Genomic DNA, 23,114 nt, shown 5'->3' with positions numbered 1-23,114 from the left:
TTGTACCTATTCATAATCTGGAAAAGAAAAACAAGCTTTCCTGCTTTATTGGGTCCCAACCGATTTCTCAATTTAGAATGAATGAGTCCAAAGGAAGAGAATATTCTTTCAACGCCTGCAGAAGAAGCTACTGCTGTTAAAAGTGAAATCATTACTTGAACAGTCTCTAAATCCAAGCGCTTAAGTGACTTCCACCAGTTTACTGGTGTGACCTTCCTTAAAATATCTTCAGCAAACATATATTTCTTGAATTGTTCCCCCTTAGCTCTGAAGTTTATTATAGTTGGCATTAAAGATGGATGATTGCTGGATACCCATGTCATAGCTAACTCCTCTTCCTCAGCACTTAGGTTTTGACCCTGATATTGGATATTGACAATATTTGCCAAAAAATGAGCTGGAGTGAGTGCTTGTCCCATTCGTTTGTTTACTGCTTGTAATTTAATTCTGTCCATGTGTAGTTCTGTTTTTAAGTGTTCACTCAGTTCCTTCCAAATTTCAACAGCATCCGCAATAAAACAGCTATTTTTCTGTATTTTGTTTAAAGCTTGAGAGATGGGTTTCAGGAAGCTCAGCATATGTTCAACATTTCTCTTAAGCCCAATGTTGAGGATTTTGGCCGTGACAGTGCCATCTATTTTATCTCGATTTTCTTCACAAAGTGTCATCAGAATAGGCCAGTTCTTGATATACTGCTCAAAACAGTCCACCACAGAGTTCCATCTAACATCTTGTGGGAGCGTTAGCTTGGTTCCACCCATCCTTTTCAGAGCTGCTGCAGCAAAATGATTATTACGGAAGTATTTAGCAATTTCAACAACATTAGCCTCTATTTCTGGAACACTTAAGTCTTTGACTAAGAGGTGCAGCAAATGAGCACTGCATCCATATGTTATTAGCAGCTTTGTATTCCCTCCCTGCTCTTCTAAACCTCTTCTCATCTTGGATATGTTTGCAGCATTGTCAGTGACCAAACTGCGTACTAGACATTTGAATTTTTGTTCACATGTCGTTATAGCTTTTACTGCCACTTCTTGTAAGTATTCTGCTGTGTGTGCATTTCCTGACGTATCAGTTGTTTGTGCAAGGAAGACTTTACCTTCTTGTTATACAAGCACATACAATAGGATCATTGTGGACATTACTCCACCCATCAATACTTAGGTTAACAATTTTACCCTCCAGAGCTGTTGCACATTGCTCCATTTCTCTGTCATGCACTTGATCCAGCAGTTTCCCTGCAACATCAGCTCTGCTGGGTGGACTGTATCCTGGTCTCAGTGACTGAACCATATTAATGAAATGTGGGTTCTCAGTCAGGCGGAAAGAAGAGTTCGTTGCATAAATAAACTGGGCAATTTTTTCATCAATCAACTCTTTTTCTAATCTGCTAGTTGTTATCACAAACCTATCTATGGTGGTTCCAGGAGGTAAAGGTTTTTTCTTCCTTTTGGGTGATGGTGATATGTGGCTGTGGGTGTCTGATGATGCTGCTGCTGCTAATGAAGCACTATCCTGGATGGATAACTCTGAAACTGTAGAACAGGATGATGGTGATCTTGGAGGTGGATAGTTTCCAGAATCCATGAATTCCCCTAAACAAAAAAAGTCAATGCTGTTATTTTATTGTTTATACAATTTCTGCTTATTGTACACAACACATCACTGCCCCTGCCCCAAAAGGAATATTTGTTTTTCTTCATAACTGTACCAAATGACAGTAACATGCAGTAATAATAAGAAATATAATTTTTCTCACACATGACAGTTCAGTCTTTAGAAATAGGATTCAATAAAAATGTTTACCAACCTGAAGATCCTGCCTGTTCAGAAGTGTTTCTTTGGTCATCTTCATCACCGCACTTCTCATGATGTTGCCTCATTCGCGCCACCAGGCCTTGCATCTCTTTGTTGCATCGTTTGCATTTTGCACGCATGCCTGCCTTACCGATAGGCGAAGGAGCTTCATTAAAATATTCCCAAACTGGGTCTCTTTTACGGCCTGCTGCCATTATAAGGAAAGAATGTAATAAACCTCAGATCGTACACACAAACAGATCCAGACTTGTCTGTCTGTGGCTATGCTGCAGTATTGTGTCAAAGTTTCACTTTCATTTTCTTGTCTGCTTGCCCTTCCTCCTCCTCACACTTAGATTCACATTCTTCTTGTGTTGTGCAGATCTATTCCACTCCAAACAATCAGAAACATATTGTCTAACTTCTTGGACTTGGCACTGAAGGGGTTGATTCTGTATTCATAGGTTTGTAGAACAATAGGATTAAGGTCTTTCTCTGTTCATGTTGTAACATTTTTGCTGTGAAGAAGAGGCTGGGACCTCTGCGGAGTCAAATTCAGTTTTGAGAACTGCGTAAGTAAAGCGAGCGTCTGTGATAATATAGGAGAGAAACTGCCCACTAATCCTACAGAAACCTCTGGAAGAGCATGGCATTGTGAATGTTACACATATACAGCCTTTATTCCACTGAGTTAAACAACTCGGCTTTATCTCATGATGGAAGAACCTTTGGATGGTAAAATATTTTCCTCAAAAAGCAGTTTATTGAAAAAAATCCGATTTAAATAAAAAAAATCCGATTTTTTTATTTTTTTTATTTTTTTAAAAAAACATTGATTTTTATCCACCCTGGATGAAATTAACTGTCATGTGCCAGAAAACACGCAGGCTCATCGCCAGAACCCGCATGGAGTGCAGGTGTCATGGTCTGTATGGAAGTTCCTGTCTAGTGCTTCAGGGGTTAATGCTGTTGGTCTCTCTCTGGTTGTGGGAGGGCTTTAAATAGCCTCTTTTGGGCTCTGTCCATTGTCATTGATACTTTTGACCTGGGATGAGTTCCTGATCCCTGTGTATCTGAGGATACTGTCTGCCTGTGTGTGATTGCTTGTGTATGACCCAGTCCGGCACCTCTCCCACGCATCAATTGGTTTCCTGTTCCTAGAGGACTGGACTTCCTGCAGATCGTCCGTCATGGAGTCGTCGAGGGATTCCCAGGCCGGCTGACCGACCCAGGTAGCGGGGGGATCTCCTACCTCGGTCAAGCTCGGGGTCCCTGGAAGCGCCACAGTGGGGCCGGGTAGGTCGCCACGGCAGTGGTTGGAGCAGGTGGAGCAGAGGGTCCGGTGGACAGCCGCCTCCAGAGTGCCGGCACCAGGAGGTATATATGCCCCAGGCCCCTCCTGGTGCGCTCCCCCCGGGGTCCGGTCTCCCTTTCCGTCCGGGCCGGCGGTTGCGCCAGTTCGGCGGGTGCAGGGTGGCGCACATGGGGGCTGTGGGCATGTCTGAGCCGGGGGCGCCGTGCCAGCTCCTTTCCGCGTGCTCCCGCGGTCTCAGACGAGCGGCGGAAGGGGCGGGGCCGGGAACACCGAAACCGGAAGTCGGGTGCTGTCCGGCCTTCCGGTGTGCGCCATGTGTGGGGGGCGCCTGGAGCGGGGGGGCGGAGCATGGGCGGGGAGGTCACAGGGGGTCCCGGGTGGGAGGTGCCGCAGCCAGAACCCTGCTGACCCGGACACCGGGAGGCCTTATAAGGCAGGAGGTGACTGCTGGGGTGCTTCTGAAGGCCCAGCAATGGATACGACAGAAGCCACCATAGAGCAGCAGGACGAGGTGCAGGAGCGCCCACAGAAACAGGCCACGGTGAAGCCTCATGCGAGTGGCCAGCAGAAGAAACAGACGAACGAGCAGACAGAGCCGCAGTTCCTCCAGACTAATGGACCCTCCTGCCTCCCTCCGTGATCTGGTACCTGCCTCATCTGCATGGGTAAGAGATCTCCGTGAATGTACCCTGATGCAGTGTTCCCTTATGTTTTTTTGCAGGGGAGGAAAGCTACGGGAAAACAGAAGCACAGGGAATGTGCCCTCTGTAGTTGCCCCTTACCAGATGGCCACCCTAAAAAGTTGTGTCAGCCATGCGTGCGACAAACGGTAGGGGTTGAAAGGAGACGTTGGCCCAGGGGTAGATTGACAGGAAAATAGAGGGGGAAGCCAGCACTGCTTAAGGTTAGAACGCATAAATTGGAGTGCATATGCACATAATGTCTAGCTGTATTCAAAAATGAGATATTTAGCAAAAAAATTGATCAATTCAATTGAGCCACCCCGCCGCGCCAAGGCAATCTCATATGGGGGGTCCTACTCTATATATTTTTAATAAATGCTGTGCCATTACGGCCTCCTAAATACATTTAGAGCATGACCACATCAAGTGCAATCTGTACCTGAACATTACTGGATCGCTCCCATGAAGCCAGATGGAGCAAGTGCAGATGAAGGCCAACCAGGTCTGAACATAGACATATCAGGAATGGCCTCCACACATTGCCTGACCAGCAAACATAGATGAAGGGCGATGTTGGCCCAGACACAGGTGCACAATTAAATAAAGCTTGGGGCAGGGCGGGGCTGCCGTGTGTGTACACAGCAGCCTAATCCATCACAATGAACACAGAAAAATTATGGCGGACATAACCAAGCGTGCACGGCAACAGTGGTGGTGAGCCACAAACCAACAACAAGAAAATAGGGGGGGAAGCCAGCACTGCTTAAGGTTAGAACGCATAAATTGGAGTGCATATGCACATAATGTCTAGCTGTATTCAAAAATGAGATATTTAGCAAAAAAATTGATCAATTCAATTGAGCCACCCTGCCGCGCCAAGGCAATCTCATATGGGGGGTCCTACTCTATATATTTTTAATAAATGCTGTGCCATTACGGCCTCCTAAATACATTTAGAGCATGACCACATCAAGTGCAATCTGTACCTGAACATTACTGGATCGCTCCCATGAAGCCAGATGGAGCAAGTGCAGATGAAGGCCAACCAGGTCTGAACATAGACATATCAGGAATGGCCTCCACACATTGCCTGACCAGCAAACATAGATGAAGGGCGATGTTGGCCCAGACACAGGTGCACAATTAAATAAAGCTTGGGGCAGGGCGGGGCTGCCGTGTGTGTGCACAGCAGCCTAATCCATCACAAGATTGACAGGCCCTTACACTCTCCCCCGTCCATACAGGTAGCGGAAGAAATGCCGGACTTCACCACAAGCCTGAGGGAGATAATCAGGACAGAGATGAAGGCCCTATCTAAAGGGGATTCTTCCAGGAGGAGAGAAATTAGTTTCTCGGGTTTGGAGTCCTCGGCCGCCCCTAGGAACAGTGACTCCTCAGATTCCCCGGCCTCCACTTCGTCTTCTTCGGAGGAAGACTCTAGCCGATTCTGCTTCCCCTTAGACCAAATGGATAGGCTAGTTAAAGCTATAAGGTCCACCATGGGGGTAGCAGACGCAAAGCCAGAACATTCGGCACAGGACATGATGTTCGGGGGTCTAGATCCCAGAAAGCGCAGGGCCTTTCCATTAAATGACAAAGTCCAGAGCCTGATAGGGAATGGAAAAGACCTGAAAAAAGGGGCTCCTTGCCACCTGCCTTCAAGCGGAGGTACCCTTTTGATGACACAGTGGTAAGCAGATGGGATACGGCCCCTAAGCTGGACGCGGCAGTAGCCAAAGCCTCCAAAAAATCCTCCATACCTTTCGACGACATGGCCTCCTTAAAAGACCCGCTGAATAAAAAGGCGGATTCTTTTCTAAAGGGAACATGGTAGATGTCAGCAGGCGCTCTAAGACCAGTGATAGCTGCCGCATGTACGGCCAGATCCATGATGGTCTGGCTGGATCAACTGGATTCCCAGCTGAAGGACGGAGCCTCGAGCATCCATTCGAAAAACTCTAACGATAAGTGCTGCTGCTTTTCTGGCTGATGCTTCGGCAGACTCTGTGAGGATGGCGGCTAGGACCGCGGGTTTATCCAACGCAGCTCGAAGGGCTCTCTGGTTAAAATGCTGGCCAGGAGATATCCAGGCCAGGTCACGACTCTGCTCCATTCCGTGTGAGGGGAAATATCTGTTTGACCCCATCCTGGATGAACTTTTAGAGAAAGCCGGGGATGATAAAAAGAAGTTCCCCAGTCTGCCGAATCCTTCTTATAGATGTCCCTTTACCAGGAAAGGATATTTCCATAGAAGGCAGTCCAGGGATCAGGGCAGATGGGATGACAAAAGAAGGAAAGGTACAGGATTCATGTTCGGAGGAGGGGGGCGCCAAGAAGGTCCAGCACGTGACACTAAAAAGCCGCCCCAATGACTAGTTGCTCCGGTAGGGGGGAGACTAGCTGCCTTCTACCCAGCCTGGTCCATGATTTCTAGTAGTAACTGGATACTGGGTTTGATAGCTGCGGGTCTACGACTAGAATTCGCCCGGGTTCCCCAAGATCGATTTAAGGTCACCCCACTCAGGTCTTCCACATCAGAAAAAGCTGCTCTGGAGGCCGAGGTGCATGATCTTTGCAGCAAGAAGGTCCTAACTATGGTTCCAGAGGGAGAAAGGGGGAAAGGTTTCTACTCCCCTCTGTTCCTGGTCCGCAAGCCAGACAGCTCCTTTAGGTCTATAATAAATCTTAAGTCCCTCAACGAATTCCTGGTCATATGCCCGTTTAAGATGGAGACAAGTAATTCAACAATAAAATTGCTGTTTCAAAATTGCTTTATGGTGGTGTTAGATTTAAAAGATGCCTACTACCATATACCCATTCATGCAGCTCATCAGCATTTCCTCAGAGTGGCGGTTCAGTTAGATGGGTCAGTTCAACATTTCCAATATGCGGCCCCCTCCCCTTTGGGGTGGCAGTCGCTCCCTGTGTGTTTACTAAAGTGGTAGCGGAAGTTATGGCCCATCTACGTGAATCAGACATTCTAGTAGTCCCCTACTACTTAGATGACTTCCTGATTGTAGGGAAAACGGCGAAACATTGTTTGGAACAGTGTTATAATGAGTCACCGAAGGAGGAAAAAACAAAATACCAGCTAAGTCCAGAAAAACCAGAGAGGTTGGCAGCTATTGGATTGCAAACCCCTGAACCTATCCACAACAACTAGCAGTAGCCGTGGGGGGTTCCTACGGTGCCCTAGACCCCTCGATCACAGCCGGAGAGCTACATAGCTTAAAGACAGAAAGGGGAAAAACTAAACTTCCCCAGAGCAGACCCCAAAGCAAAAGGCAGCCCCCAACATATAATAACGGTGAAGCAAGATGAAAACACTAACACAGATAGAAAGGTTGAGCAAATGATGGGGCCCAAGCTAACTACATAGGACAGGATAGGAAAGCTGCTGTCTGCCATCCGCAAAAACCCTATCAAAATGAGCCAACCGACTGATAGGAAAAACAGGCCCTGAAGTCGCTAGGCTTCAAAAGACTATATCAGCACTCCGGTATATTCTGAAGACAGAGCAAAAGATCAACAGATCAGAGACAAAATTGGAATTCAGCTAACCCCCGGCCGGGGATGGCAGAACTCCCAAAAAACAAGGCAAAACAAAAATAAAACTGAAGAGTACAAAGCAGAGCAGAAAAACTTAGCTTTGAGAAGCAGGAATCAGACTGGTCTCCAAGAATCCAGCAGGAAAATCACCAGCCAGGAAGAAGGGCGTCGGCAGCCTTATATCCAGTCCTCAATTCCAGCCACCCAGTTATCATCTAGCTGCCCAGGTGTTTGGTAATCAGTCTCACTACCTTCCTTCACCAGAGGAGGGAGTTCAATGGTGAAGGGAAAAATGAACTCACAACAGAACAGCTACAAAGGGCAATGTCTGCCCTAGAGCGGTTAGGATGGCTGCTTAGCATCAAAAAATCTCGGTTACAGCCGATGAGAGTCCAACAATTCTTGGGCCTGATCCTGGATTCTTTGAAACAGGAATGCCGTCTGCCTCCGGAGAAGCTTGTTCGCCTACATTATCAGGTCCTGAACGCTTCCAATATCCCAACGCTACCATGTCCCTCAGGAATGCCATGTCCCTTCCGGGTTCTCTTTCGTCCTGTGTCCCGGCGGTCCAGTGGGCCCAGTTTCATGCAAGAACACTACAGGGCAAGGTTTTAGTGCACGAAAGAATCCTTGAGGGTTACTTAGAGGGCCAGCTAACCTTGTCCCGAAACACAAGGGAGTCCCTAGAGTGGTGGCTAGACAAGGATAATTTATCCAGAGGGGTTCCCTGGGAGTATGACATATCCCGCATAGTCACCACGGATGCTAGCCCTTCTGGTTGGGGGGCTCATATGGGTGAGATCCTGGTCCAGGGCCTATGGGAGCATCATCAGATAGAAATGTCATCTAACCTGAAAGAGTTGACAGCAGTAGAGCAGGCAGCTAATAAGCTACTTGTGTATCTACAGGGCCATCATGTGTGAGTGTTCTCTGACAATCAGGTCACCGTGGCTTATATCAACCACCAAGGCGGGAGTCGTTCCAAAGCCCTGATGAATGTGGCAGAACGGTTGTTCCAGCTAGCAGAGCAACATTTTCTATCTTTAACAGCTCTACATATAAAAGGGAAAGAAAACATCACGGCAGACTTCTTAAGCCGCAATCTGCTAAAGCAAGGAGAATGGTCCCTAAAAAACTCCATCTTCGACCTGATTGTACAAAAGTGGGGACAACCAGAGGTAGATCTCTTCGCCACCATGGAAAACAGAAAATTAAGACAATTCTGCTCCCTAAATCCCAGAGAGAACCCCCTGGCGGTAGATGCCTTTCTGATAAAGTGGGACTTCAGGCTAGCCTACGCCTTCCCTCCCCTATCGCTACTACCCCTGGTGATGAGGAAAATCAGGAGAAACAGAGCAAGGGTTATAGTTATTGCTCCATTTTGGCCCAGGAGGGCATGGTTTTCATGCCTCAGGACCATGTCGGTGTCCGATCCTTGGGTTCTTCCAGACATCCCGGATCTCCTATCCCAGGGCCCAGTCTTCCATCCTCAGGTGGCTGGCCTACATCTGACAGCATGGAGTTTGAAAGGACACTGCTAAAAGATAAAGGCTTCTCCCCAGACCTGATTAGCACCCTACTTAAAAGTAGGAGAAAACCATTACTACCAAAATTTGTCAGAATTTGGAATAAATTCCTTCAGAACTCTGGGATAATCGCTGGGGGTTCAGCGCCTATAAATCAAATCTTAGAGTTTCTACAGAAAGGTCTGGACATGGGGCTTTCCACTAGTTCCCTTAAAGTACAAGTATCAGCCTTGGGGGCCCTCTTTAGCTGCAACATCGCGGGTAATTACTGGGTCAGTAGATTCATTAAGGCAGCAGGTAGATCCAGGCCAATAGTGAAGGATAGGTTCATGCCGTGGGACTTAAACCTAGTCCTCACGGCTATGACAGAAGCTCCTTTTGAACCCATCTCATAAGCTTCCATAAAAAACCTGTCTCTCAAAGTAGCCTTCCTGGTAGCTCTAACCTCAGCTCGTAGAGTAAGCGACATCCAGGCATTATCTAGGCGTCCTCCTTATATACAGTTCAAGGACGATAGGGTAATACTCAGACCTGATCCAGCGTACTTACCTAAGGTAGTTTCTAGCTTTCACAGGACACAGGAAATAGTCCTTCCATCCTTCCTCCCAAACGAGAAGGAGGAGAAACTACATACCCTAGATGTTAAGAGATGTCTCATAGAATATCTCGCAGTTACCGATCCCTGGAAGAAAGATAATGCCCTGTTTGTCTCCCATCAAGGCCCTAGGAAAGGGCTTAGAGTATCAAAAAATACACTAGCCAGGTGGATTAGAGAAGCGGTTTCAATAGCATACACCTCAAAAGGCAGACCGGCACCTGGGAAGCTTAGGGCGCATTCCACCAGAGCCATGGCGACCTCGTGGGTCAAGAGATCAGAAGTCTCCATTGACCAGATATGTAAGGTGGCTACTTGGTCCTCTCCGAGCACCTTTTATAGTCATTATAGGCTAGACTTGGGTGCTTCCACAGACCTCTCTTTTGGTATAAGGGTGCTGCAGGCTGTAGCCCCTCCCTAAAGTAGTTATTACTCTCTGTAATTCTCTCAGGTGGTGCTGTCATGGACGACCGAATAAAGTCTTAGTTACTCACCAGTTAACGGTATTTTTCGGAGTCCATGACAGCACCCGTATATTCCCTCCCTTTAGTTTAATTTGGGTGTGCACGTCTTCCTCTTGTATATACCCACTGGTGAGAAATAATTAAGTAGTGATAGTATTGTGCATAAATCATGCCATTAACCTTGGAGGTCCTCTTGTGCTCTGTAATCCAACTGATGCGTGGGAGAGGTGCCGCCCTTTTGTATCTGTAGGTTTCCTGTTCCTGAAGGGCGGATCTCCTCTCTCAGGTGGTGCTGTCATGGACTCTGAAAAATACCGTTAACCGGTGAGTAACTACGACTTTATTAGATAATAATTATTAAAATGGTACAAAAGACCTCTTATTAAAATAAATAAGAAATGGGGACAAACAAAGCAAAAATAGGCCCCTGGAGGAAATGAGAATCATGAGATAGCAAAGAGAATGTTATAATTCATTCCACAATGTTGGTGGTGCAAATATCCAAATATATCAAGCAGCCAAAAAAAAGGCTTACAAAAAAAGGGCACATTTGGAAGCCAAAAAATTGGCCTTTATAATATTTGCATAAACATAATAAAAAATGCAATATGCTATATCAAAAAGTCAGCAACAATGAGGCATTACCCTTATGCAAATTATATGAGAAGTAGCCAGTGATATCGCCTATATATATGATTTGCCCTGATGGCCAAATATCCCTAGTTATACCATAATAGTGCAATTGAGGCAGGACATAAGGGACAAATAACAAAAAGAGTAAAGGATGGCAGCTACTTGTGATGTATCATACCTCCAAACAGGCCGTAGCACCCCTGACGCGAGTTTCGCGTGATGCTTCTTCTAAGGGAGCGTGCATCGGTTTTTTTATGGTCGCTAGTAAGCTGTCTAACAGGCAGATCTATTCAACGACGCAGCAATGATACAGCGATCCGTATAACAACCTCGACGGTCGTTGGGACCTTGTCACACAGCAGCTCTTCTGATGACTCACGCCTGCGTCCCTGAGTTTTGCGTCGCCAACGAGGTCGCTCGTCGGCGTCAAACACAGTGATGCATGCGGGACGCCAACGATCAAAAAATGGCCCAGGACATTCGAGCATGATCAGTGATATCCAGAGGGGGGAGCGGTTGCCGCTATGTGTCACAAAACCTGTGACGTTTCAGCAATCTCGCTAACGATCTCGTTATGTGAGACGGGGACTGTAGTCTCTCTGTTTTGACCTCTGCTTGTCCCTGACCTTCTGCTTTGTGTTTCCCGTTTGATATCACGCTGCTATCTCCGTCTTTCTGACCCTGGATTGTTATTGACCTACGTCTCTGTTTCTGTCTGTACTGTGTTGTCTCTTGGTTGACCAGCATCTGTCTGGCATCCCCCTGAGCTTCTCTAGCCCGAGCTCTGGTCTCCAGAGTCTGGGGCTTGTCTCCGCCTCCCTGACACTCCCCTTGCGGTCACGTGCTTCAGGTCCTCTTTACCTGAAATACAAAACCAGAGAAAAACTCGAATTCGTGGTAGAGATAAAAAATATATATAAAAAATATGAAATGAGAGATGATAAAATATAATTAAAATACCTTTATTGGACTATAGTGGTAAATAGTAACAAAAGTAAAAAAGGTAAAATGCATTTTGTGCTCATACAATCAAAGATATATATACCTATACAGGTATATCAATAGAAACACAGCCGTCCTCATATATAACACTATAGTAAAAAAAAGTGAATATACACTCTTTTTAATATGCTTCCCTTATATAAAAGTGACAATAGGAATAGGGAGCCAAAGTAACCATATATAGGCTCAATAACAAAGTGATAAATGCACTAAATCCAAGAATCCATTTTTTTATTATCTTTGTTATTGAGCCCGCCTTCCGATTAAATGGTGTCACTTGTGGGGTTTTTTCACTGTTTAGGCACACAGGGGCTCTCCAAATGCGACATGATGTCCGGTAACGATTGGAGCTAACTTTCCATTCAAAAAGTCAAAAAGTCAAATAGCACTCCTTCCCTTCCAGATCCTGTCGTGCGCCCAAACAGTGGTTTATGACCACATATGAGGTATCTGTGCACTCAGGAGAAATTGCCCAACAAATTTTAGCATCCATTTTATCCTGTTGCCCATGTGAAAATGAAAAAATTGATGCTAAAATAAAATTTTTGTTGGAAAAATTAAAATGTCCATTTTTTCTTTCCACGTTGCTTTAGGTCCTGTGAAACACCTGAAGGGTTAATAATCTTCTTGACTGTAGTTTTGAGTAGCTTGAGGGGTGCAGTTTTTAGAATGGTGTCACTTTTGGGTATTTTCTGCCATGTAGACCCCTCAAAGTGACTTCAAATGTGAGGTGGTCCCTAAACAAAATGGTTTTGTAAATTTTGTTGTAAAAATGAGAAATCACTGGTCAAATTTTAACCCTTATCACTTCCTAACAAAAAAAATTTTTTTTTCCAAAATTGTGCTGATGTAAAGTAGACATGTGGGAAATGTTATTTAGTAACTATTTTGTGTCACATAACTCTCTGGTTTAACAGAATAAAAATTCAAAATTTGAAAATTGCAAAATTTTCTAAATTTTTGCCAAATTTCTGATTTTTTCACAAATAAACGCAAAAATTATCGACCTAAATTTACCACTAACCTGAAGCCCAATATGTAATGAAAAAAGGATCCGTTGAAGTGTTCCTGATTTAGTACCTCATAATGGGACACTGGTCAGAATTGCAAAAAATGGCCTGGTCATTAAGGTCAAAATAGGCTTGGTCATGAAGGGGTTAAACAACTATATAGCATGGTGAATATAGTAATTTTTAAATATAATTATTTCTCTATCAGAATTTTTCTGATTTTTACCGTGCTTATAGAGGTATTGCTTGTAACCAGGTTGTGTGGATATCCTCTTTTCCTGAAGGACACTCTCCACCGTGGCCGTCCCGTTCCTCTGGACTCAATGGGCACCATCCGCTCAACTCAGGACACGAGCACTGACTCGGTAAGCAAGGGCAGTACGGTGTCCATTACAGACATGACCTATGATGTGTATATATAACTACGTAATAGGTCGTTTAGGGGCTAATGGAGGAATTTTGTTCATTTTAATTTAATTTTTATTTTTTTACAATAAAAATTTTCCCCTATTTAGAAGCGTATAGCTACTACACTCCCTGACAGAAGTTATGTCGCTTATCCATGTTATGTAAATAAAAGCTTATAACCTGAGGTTAAATTCATCCATTGGTTGTATAAATTATTCTTTTGAAAGCTGAAACCCTCTGAAATTTTGTTTAGGTTAAGAAAATAAATTGGCATCAATGCAGAAATATTGATCATTTAGTGGACACAGAATGGTCAGATTTTGGCAAGACGAAAGTTTTGTCAGCCACAGAAAGTAATGTGATATTCAAACAAATAATTAGCTTACAATACAAATATATGTTGCATAACATTGGTGAATGAAGTTGTGGTGCTATTAGTCATATTTAATATTTTATGTGACTTCCATGAGCTTGAAGGACTGCATCCATGCGGTTCAACAATGATTCATACAATTTATTAATGAAGTCATCAGGAGTAACAGAGTTCATCTAGATTCTTTGGTTTTGTCTTCCAAGCTTCCTCTTTCGTCCTACCCCAAACATGCTCAATGATGCTCATGTCTGGTGACTGGGCTGGCCAGTCCTTGAGCACCTTGATCTTTATTGCCTGGAGGAACTTTGTTGTAGAGATGGATGTATGAGATGGCGCACCATCCTGCTGCAGAATTTGACCCCTTTTATGATTTGGGATATAAGAGGTAGCTAATACTGCTTGATATTTTAGGCTATTGATATTGCTTTCCATCTTACAAATGTTTTGCACACCCCCATAATGAATGTAACCCCAGACCATTATCTTTCCACCACCAAATGTAACTGTTTTCTGGGTGTATTTTGGATCCATACGGGCTCCAGTAGGTCTCCTGCAGTATTTGCGGTGGCTGTGATGTGATTCTACGGAAGATTCATCAGAGAAATCCACCTTCTGCCACTTTTCCAGCGTCCATCTGTTTAGCAGGCTGTGGGACTTTGCAAATGCCACACGGTTTATTATTTGCCTTTTGTTTAGTGTTGGCTTCTGGGCACTGATTCGACCATGGAGGCCATTTCGAGACAGAATCCTACAAACTGTTCTAGTTGACACAGGGACTTGAGGTGACCAGGTCTGTTGGAGCTCTGCTGTAGTGGAAGAGGGGCTTGCTTTGGATTTTCTAACCAACAAACGTTCCTCCTGAGCAGTTGTCTTGCGGGGTCTGCCGGACCTGGGCTTGTCAAACACATCTCCAGTCTCTTCAAATCTTTTTTTAATTCTTTGTACTTGACGCTGAGACACATTAAAGGTGCCAGCCACCTCTGCAGTGGATCTGGTCTTCAGCCTCTTGATAATCCAGGATTTGGTCGCAGGGTGGATTTTTGGCATGTTGTCAGAGTTCAAGTTGCAGCTCAAGTGAAGGTCTGTGGTGCTGAGTTTCTTTTTATACACACCCACTAATTAACCAATCATTTACTGAGCACAGGTGAGGATATAAACTAGGATTGGGTGCATTATATGACCAGGCGACAAAACTTTTGTCTTGCCAAAATCTGACTGTTCTGTGTCCATTAAATGATCAATATTTCTGCATTGATGCCAATTTATTTTCTTAACCGAAACCACATTTTGGAGGGTTTCAGCTTTCAAAAGAATAATTTATACAACCAATAGATGAATTTAACATCAGGTTATAAGCTTTTATTTACATAGCATGGATAAGCGACATAACTTCTGTCAGGGAGTGTATAATATTGCCCCTATATACCATCATATAACTACCATCATTCTGCCCCCTTTGTACAAGAACATAACTATTATAATATTTCTCCTATGTGCAAAAATATACAGTGCTTTTGAAAAAGTATTTATACCCCATGACCTTTTTCACATTTTGTCACTTTATAACCACAAATTGAAATGTATTTTATTTGAGTTTTGTGTGTTTGTAGGGAAAAACTAAATTCCATAAAGACATCTTCAGAGATGGGACATATCAACCTCATATTGAACATATGGGATTAATTATAAATGTAAACGTGTGAGAGAGCTGATATTTGAACCTGCATTGAATTAGGAACTCCTGTTGTGAACAGGTAATTGCAAAAGGAGATCTGCACTGAGAAATAGATTCCAAGGCTAGGATTCGTATATACTCAGAGGTGGAGAAGTACAGTTCCAAGGCAAAAGCTTCCTCTGTTGAAAGAACTGGTCTCAGACTTTCTGGAGCCAGTGATGAATATTGGGGTTTGCATTGATCTTATATTTAGGGAAGATACATTTTCGGCGGCGTAGCAAACACTTCCAACTTATATTGTTCAGATGGATGATGCTATCCATGCCGTGTTTCATCTCTACACAATGGTAAAATTGTGACAGGAAACATGACCACAATATCTCATGCCTGGGACCTCCAGGATCTAAGATATCCTGAAAGTTGGAGTTCTCAGAACCATTCACCACATGAGCTCACCAAGGGGGGATGTATGTGGTTATAACCTTGATCTAATAGAAATCAGAGGTTGGGTTTTTGTTCTTTTGTCAGTCTTGGAAGGAACAGCATGCTGTAATTCTGTCCATTTTCCTAAGGAGTACCTCCCTCCCCTAAGCTCTGAACCATTTCTGTGACATCAGGTTTAGTACTTTTTTCTTTTGTTATCCTTTTTATTTTATGTAATTGTATACCGTATTGTTTTGTTCCCATTTTGTATCATCTTGTGTATTTTTTTTTATAAACACTGCCTTCCTTTCTGGATTAAATATCTAAAACTGAAAAGCTCTGTTCCTCTTGCTCTGTAATCATCACCCCTGAAGCCTTAAGCTACCTGTTAGGTGTATCTAATCAGCCTGTATAAAAGAATAGTGGTGAAAATGAGGATGAGTGACCTCATGGAGATCAACATCCGACACTGCGGAGACACCATCACATGTTTCTCAACGCAGTGATGCTAGAGCAATGCCCCCATCCATTATGGGAAATATGCAAAAACATGTAAGTCAACAGCCGCGGAGACACCATCACATGTTTCTCAACGCAAGCAATGACTAGCCAGGTCTTTCACCAGGAAGGAACAACCACGGGAAGGGCAGTCTCCAATGAAGGAAACCACCTATGCCAAAACATGGTATCCATCCACAGACAGCTGTTTCGGGGTATTGCCCCTCATCAGTGTGGAGTAGGAAACTGGCTAGTAGGAGCAATACCTAGTAAAAGACTGTGAAAATGAGGATGAGTGACCTCATGGAGATCAACATCCAACACCCCGAAACAGCTGTCTGTGGATGGATACCATGTTTTGGCATAGGTGGTTTCCTTCATTGGAGACTGCCCTTCCCGTGGTTGTTCCGTCCCAGTGAAAGACCTGGCTAGTCATTGCTTGCGTTGAGAAACATGTGATGGTGTCTCCGCGGCTGTTGCTTTACATGTTTTTGCATATTTCCCATAAGGGATGGGGGCATTGCTCTAGCATCACTGCGTTGAGAAACATGTGATGGTTTCTCCGCAGTGTTGGATGTTGATCTCCATGAGGTCACTCATCCTCATTTTCACAGTCTTTTACTAGGCATTGCTCCTACTAGCCAGTTTCCTACTCCACACTGATGAGGGGCAATACCCCGAAACAGCTGTCTGTGGATGGATACCATGTTTTGGCATAGGTGGTTTCCTTCATTGGAGACTGCCCTTCCCGTGGTTGTTCCTTCCCAGTGAAAGACCTGGCTAGTCATTGCGTTGAGAAACATGTGATGGTGTCTCCGCAGCTGTTGATTTAAAAGAATAGTGGTGGCAGCTGGTAGTTATATTTGCTGCTGTGGAGTTGGCATTGATTGTATCTGGGTAGATGTATATTTATTCTATATATTCTATGCGTTGGAATCGGAAGTCTATATACCTTACGCTCACTGTGATTTCCCCAATAACTAGCCTAGTAGTGGAAACAGCCGTGGCCCCGTCCATCACTTGTCAGACATATGTGTAATTGCCCTGTCGATTGGAGATGGCGGCATTGTTTCCCCTGACAAATTGATGGCAGCGGTAGGATTTGTGTGATTTCCCCTGCTGTTATCATTGATAATGTGATATACCGACGCTCATTATCCAATGATTAGGCTGCATATAAGACAGTTTCATCCCATTTAGAGGTTTGTTCCCAAAAGGAACATGTTATGCTGTATCCAGTGGATAAGGGATAACTGAGCCGCTCATCAACACCAAGATTAGCAACTGGGTTCTGGAGCCCCATTTTGAATTGAGGGCAGTTGCAACTACTCTCCTTCTACCCCATTCATTGTTTGAGACTATCGGAAAAAGAGTACAGTGGTCAGCTTTCGTCTTAAGTACCAATGACAAGGAATGGAGCAGAGGTCGAGTTTGCACATATGCTCTTTTCAGAATGAGGCTGCAAACCCACATTTATTTATTTTTAAATGATTAACCCTTTAATAACATGATAGTATACAGACAACACAACTACTGCCACAGTAGTGTACAGGGGTCTTTTATCACTTCAGATGTGAGCCGCCAGTAAATCTGATATTTTTCCCTCTGCAGAATTTTCTATTTTCTTCCTCACATTTTTTATATTAATTTCAGATTCCAGTCATGGCATGACACGGCCAGATCTGATGGTTATAAGCCAGTTTGGAGGAGAGGATGGGAATTTGGCAGTGATGATAGCGTGTAAAAGGGTGAGAGGCAAAGACGAGGAAAGACGCCAAAATTCCGAAATGCTCTCTCCTTTTTTTCCTTTTCTCCTGTGTTTGTTTAAATAATTGAATATTTTGCCAATTTTTGTTTTTTTCTTGATTTGTTCTTTGACAACTGTACTGTTGCTCACCGTACTCGAGTAAGAGCTCATGATGGAGGTCTACATATGTCTAGATATACATTACAAGGGGCATTGCAGTGTGCTAGCAGTAAAGTGCATTTATATACATTTGTCTGTGTTTCCATTTATCATGTATTTGCGAAAGTTCGCTCCACTTAATAAAACGCACGCATGCAGCACTTGTTTACCCGGAGATCATGTAAACAGTCCACAGACGGACAAGCTGACAACATTGTTATGTCCTCCCCCGCCAGTATCCTCTATATCCTCCTTCTTTAGCAGGGAACGTAAGACTTCTCATCAATCACTTATAAATTTGTATATAGGACCACCACTCGCGTCTCTGCCTTGATCAGCAGTGAAATTTGCAGCTGATTAGTTGAGTTGGCCCAATGGGTGTTGATGGTAGTCTTTACTAGTTCTCCCTAGGAGGCCTCCAAACTATATACTCCTCAGAACTGTGTACTAAGTTTTACTTCTCCATAATACATCTGATACAGAAGTCTGGGATTGTGCTTTGTCTCCCTTTTTTTCTGATTTACTGCATTGTTTTTTGTAGCGTGGGACATTGAAATCTACAGTGGGTACGGAAAGTATTCAGGCCCCTTTAAACTTTTCACTCTTTGTTTCATTACATCCATTTGGTAAATTCAAAAAAGTTAATTTTTTTTCTCATTAACCCCTTTACCCCCAAGGGTGGTTTGCATGTTAACCCCTTCACTATCAAGGGTGGTTTGCACGTTAACTCCCGGGCCAATTTTTACAATTCTGACCACTGTCCCTTTATGAGGTCATAACTCTGAAACGCTTCCATGGATCCCGGTGATTCTGACACTGTTTTCTCATGACATATTGTACTTCATGTTAGTGGTAAAATTTCATTCAAATAACTTGCGTTTATTTGTGAAAAAAACGGAAATTTGGCGAAAATTTCGCAATTTTCCAACTTTGAATTTTTATGCCCTTAAATCACAGAGATACGGCACACAAAAAACTTAATACATAACATTTCCCCCATGTTTACTTTACATCAGCACAATTTTGGAACCAAAATTTTTTTTTTGTTAGGAAGTTATAAGGGTTAAAAATTGACCAGCAATTTCTCATTTTTGCAACACCATTTTATTTTTACGGACCACATCACATTTGAAGCCACTTTGAGGGGTCTATATGATAGAAAATACCCAAAAGTGACACCATTCTAAAAACTGCACCCCTTAAGGTGCTCATAACCACATTCAAGAAGTTTATTAACCCTTTAGGTGCGTCACAGGAATTTTTTGAATATTTAAAAAAAAAAAAAATGAACATTTAACTTTTTTTCACAAAAAAATACTTCAGGTTCAATTTTTTTTATTTTACCAAGGGTAACAGGAGAAATTGGACTGCAAAAGTTAATGTGCAATTTGTCCTGAGTACGCTGATACCTGATATGTGGGGGGGAACCACTGTTTCGGCGCATGGCAGACCTCAGTAGGGAAGGAGCGCCGTTTGACTTTTTCAATGCAAAATTGGCTGGAATTCAGATCGGAAGCCATGTCGCGTTTGGAGAGCCCCTGATGTACCTAAACAGTGGAAACCCCCCCAAGTGACCCCATTTTGGAAACTAGACCCCCCCCAAGGAACTTATCTAGATATGTGGTGAGAACTTTGAACCCACAAGGGCTTCACAGAAGTTTATAACGTACAGCGGTACAATTAAAAAATCATATTTTTTCCACAAAAATGATCTTTTCACCCTCAATTCTTATTTTTCCAAGAGTAACAGGACCCTAAAAGATATTGTACAATTTATCCTGAGTGCGCTGATAAACCACATGTGGGGGTAAACCACTATTTGGGCGCATGGCAGAGCTCGGAAGGGAAGCAGCACCATTTGACGTTTTTGGCTGGAATTGAGATCGGACACCATGTCGCGTTTGGAAAGCCCCTGATGTACCAAAACAGTAGAAACCCCCCACAAATGACACCATTTTGGAAACTAGACCCCCCAAGGAACTTATCTAGATGTGTGGTGAGCACTTTGAACCCCCCAGTGCTTCACAGAAGTTTATAACGCCCGGGCGTGAAAATAAAAAAATCGTATTTTTTCCACAAACATCATCTTTTAGTCCCCATTTTTTTTATTTTCCCAAGGGTACCAGGAGAAATTGGACCCCAAAAGTTTTTGTCCAATTTGTCCTGAGTACGCTGACACCCCATATGTGGGAGAAAACTACTGTATGGGGACACGTCGGGTCTCGGAAGGGAAGTAGTGACGTTTTGGAATGCAGACTTTGATGGAATGGTCTGCGGGTGTCATGTTGCCTTTGGAGAGCCCCTAATGTACCGAAACAGTGGAAACCCCCCCACAAATGACCCCTTTTTGGAAACTAGACCCCCTAAGGAACTTATCTAGATGTGTGGTGAGCACTTTGAACCCCCAAGGGCTTCACAGAAGTTTATAATGCCCAGGCATGAAAATAAAAAAATCGTATTTTTTCCACAAACATGATTAATTAGTCTCCAATTTTTTTATTTTCTCAAGGGTAACAGGAGAAATAGGACCCCAAAAGTTGTTGTCCAATTTGTCCTGAGTACGCTGATACCTCATATGTGGGAGAAAACTACTGTATGGGCACACGTCGGGGCTCGGAAGGGAAGTAGTGACGTTTTGGAATGCAGACTTTGATGGATTGGTCTGCGGGTGTCATGTGCGTTTGGAGAGCCCCTGATGTACCTAAACTATTGAAACTCCCCACAAGTGACCCCATTTTGGAAACTAGACCCCCCACGGAACTTATCTAGATGTGTGGTGAGCACTTTGAACCCCCAAGTGCTTCACAAAAGTTTATAACGCCTGGGCGTGAAAATAAAAAGATCATTTTTTTCCGCAAAAATAATATTTTTGCCTCCAATTTTTTATTTTCCTAAGGGTAACAGGAGAAATTGGACCCCAAAAGTTGTTTTGTAATTTGTCCTGAGTAGGCTGGTACCCCATTTGTGGGGGTAAAACACTGTTTGGGCGCATGGCAGAGCTTGGAAGGGAAGGAGCACCATTTGACTTTTTCAACGCAGAATTGGCTGGAATTGAGATCAGACGCCATGTTGCATTTGGAGAGCACCTGATGTGCCCAAACAGTGGAAACCCCCCAATTATAACTCCAACCCTAACCCTAGCCCTAACCCTAGCCCTAATGGGAAAATGGAAATAAATACATTTTCTTTTAGTTTTATTATTTTTCCCTATCTAAGGGGGTGATAACGGGGGGGGTTTAATTTACTATTTATGGCGTTTTTTTATGTTTGGCGGCTGTCACACGCTAAAAGACGCTTTTTATTGTAAAAATAGTTTTTGCATCACCACATATTGAGAGCTATAATTTTTCCGTATTTTGACCCACCGAGTCATGTGAGGTCTTTTTTTTTGCGGGACGAGTTGACGTTTTCATTGGTACCATTTTCGGGCACGTGACATTTTTTGATTGCTTTTTATTCCAATTTTTGGGACGCAGAATGAACAAAAACCAGCGTTTCATGAATTTCTTTTGGGGGGGTGCGTTAACACCGTTCCACGTGCGGTAAAATTGATAGTGTTTTTATTCTACGGGTCAGTACGGTTATAGCGATACCTCATTCAGGTCATTTTTTTATGTTTTGTCGGTTTTTTGCAATGAAAACAATTTTATATAAAAAATAATTATTTTTGTATCGCTTTATTCTGCGAGCTATAACTTTTTTTATTTTTTGCGGATGACGCTGTATGGTGGCTCGTTTTTTGCGGGACAAGATGACGTTTTCAGCGGTACCACGGATATTTATATGCGTCTTTTTGATCGCGCGTTATTGCACTTTTTGTTCGGTGGTATGATGATAAATCATTATTTTTTGCTTCGTTTTTTATTTTTATATTTTAAGGGGTTCGCTAAAGGGGTTAACTAATGGGACAGTTTTATAGGGCGGGTCGCTACGGACGTGGCGATACCAAATATGTTTACTTTTATTGTTGTTTTTTTTTATTTTGAAAAAATGGATTTATTGGGGAATATTTTTTTTTTTTCCTACGATTTTTTTTAAAATTATTTTTAACACTTTTATTTTTGTTTGTTTTTTACTTTATTACCTTGTCCCAGCAATCTGTCACAGGTAGTTCTGCAGACTTCCTCATGCCTGCGCTTTGCAGGCAGTGAGGAAGTCAGCTCCCTACAGGCCCCCGTCGCCATCTTGGATCCGGGGGCCTGTAGGGAAAGAGACCCCCGCAGCAGCGCTGCACATTGCGCTGCTGTGGGGGGCTCAGAGAAGCACGGAGGGATCCCCCTCCCTGCCGATGCTTCCCTTTAACCCCCGGTACACCGCGATTGCGGTTGATCGCGGTGTACAAGGGGTTAACGTGTCGGGGGCGGTCCGTGACCGCCCCTGACACATTGTGCCGGGTGTCAGCTGTGATAATCAGCTGACACCCGGCCGCGATCAGCGGCGCTCACCACGTGGGCGCCGCTGATCGCTGTGACGTAATATTCCGTCCATGGTAATTAGGTCCAGGGTCACATGGACGGAATATTACGTCCATTGTAGGTAAGGGGTTAAAGACCAGGCCAATTTTTACAATTCTGACCACTGTCCCTTTATGAGGTAATTACTCTGGAATGCTTCCATGGATCCCGGTGATTCTGACATTGTTTTCTCGTGACATATTGTACTTCGTGGTAGTGGTAACATTTCTTTGATATGACTTGCGTTTATTTGTGAAAAAAACGGAAATTTGGCGAAAATTTTGAAACTTTTGCAATTTTCCAACTTTCATGCCAGAGAAATATGTCACACAAAATAGTTAGTAAATAACATTTCCCACATGTCTATTTTACATCAGCACAATTTTGGAGCCAATATTTTTTTGGTTAGGAAATTATAAAAGTTGACCAGCAATTTCTCATTTTTGCACCACATCACATTTGAAGTCACTTTGAGGGGTCTATATGATAGAAAATAACCAAAAGTGACACCATTCTAAAAACTGCACCCCTCAAGGTGCTCAAAACCACATTCAAGAAGTTTATTAACCCTTCAGGTGCTTCACAGGAATTTTTGGAATGTTTAAAAAAAAATTAACATTTTTACTTTTTTCACAAAATGTTTGTTCAGATCCAATTTGTTTTATTTTATCAAGGGTAACAGCAGAAATTGGACCCCAAAAGTTGTTGTACAATTTGTCCTGAGTACATTGAAAACCCATATATGCAGGTAAACCACTGTTTGGGAGTATGGCAGAGCTTGGAAGGGAAGGAGCACCGTTTGA

At 43.5% G+C, this 23,114-nt stretch overlaps 1 protein-coding gene across 16 annotated transcripts in view; it reads left to right on the top strand.

Moving 5' to 3' along the window:
* EXD3 (exonuclease 3'-5' domain containing 3) overlaps positions 1 to 23,114 on the top strand; it is a 503,600-nt gene that overhangs the window by 108,337 nt on the left and 372,149 nt on the right. For 3 of the 16 annotated variants that reach the window (XM_073556078.1, XM_073556072.1, XM_073556079.1), the window contains one exon: positions 12,859 to 12,939. The exons of 8 other annotated variants lie outside the window; for them this stretch is intronic. In XM_073556078.1, coding sequence (XP_073412179.1) covers positions 12,859 to 12,939 — 81 coding nt within the window. Of the gene's footprint in view, positions 1 to 12,830; positions 12,940 to 14,965; positions 15,110 to 17,604; positions 17,700 to 23,114 lie in introns of those variants that run through there. 5 more of the 16 variants (XM_073556067.1, XM_073556065.1, XM_073556066.1 and 2 more) reach the window with 5 other exon arrangements.

Source organism: Dendrobates tinctorius, unplaced genomic scaffold (assembly GCF_039654945.1).
Source record: "Dendrobates tinctorius isolate UK_male_01 unplaced genomic scaffold, ASM3965494v1 ptg000231l, whole genome shotgun sequence".
NCBI lineage: Eukaryota > Metazoa > Chordata > Amphibia > Anura > Dendrobatidae > Dendrobates > Dendrobates tinctorius.
Note: the sequence above shows the minus strand (reverse complement) of the source record. Positions and strands in the feature narration are given on the sequence as shown.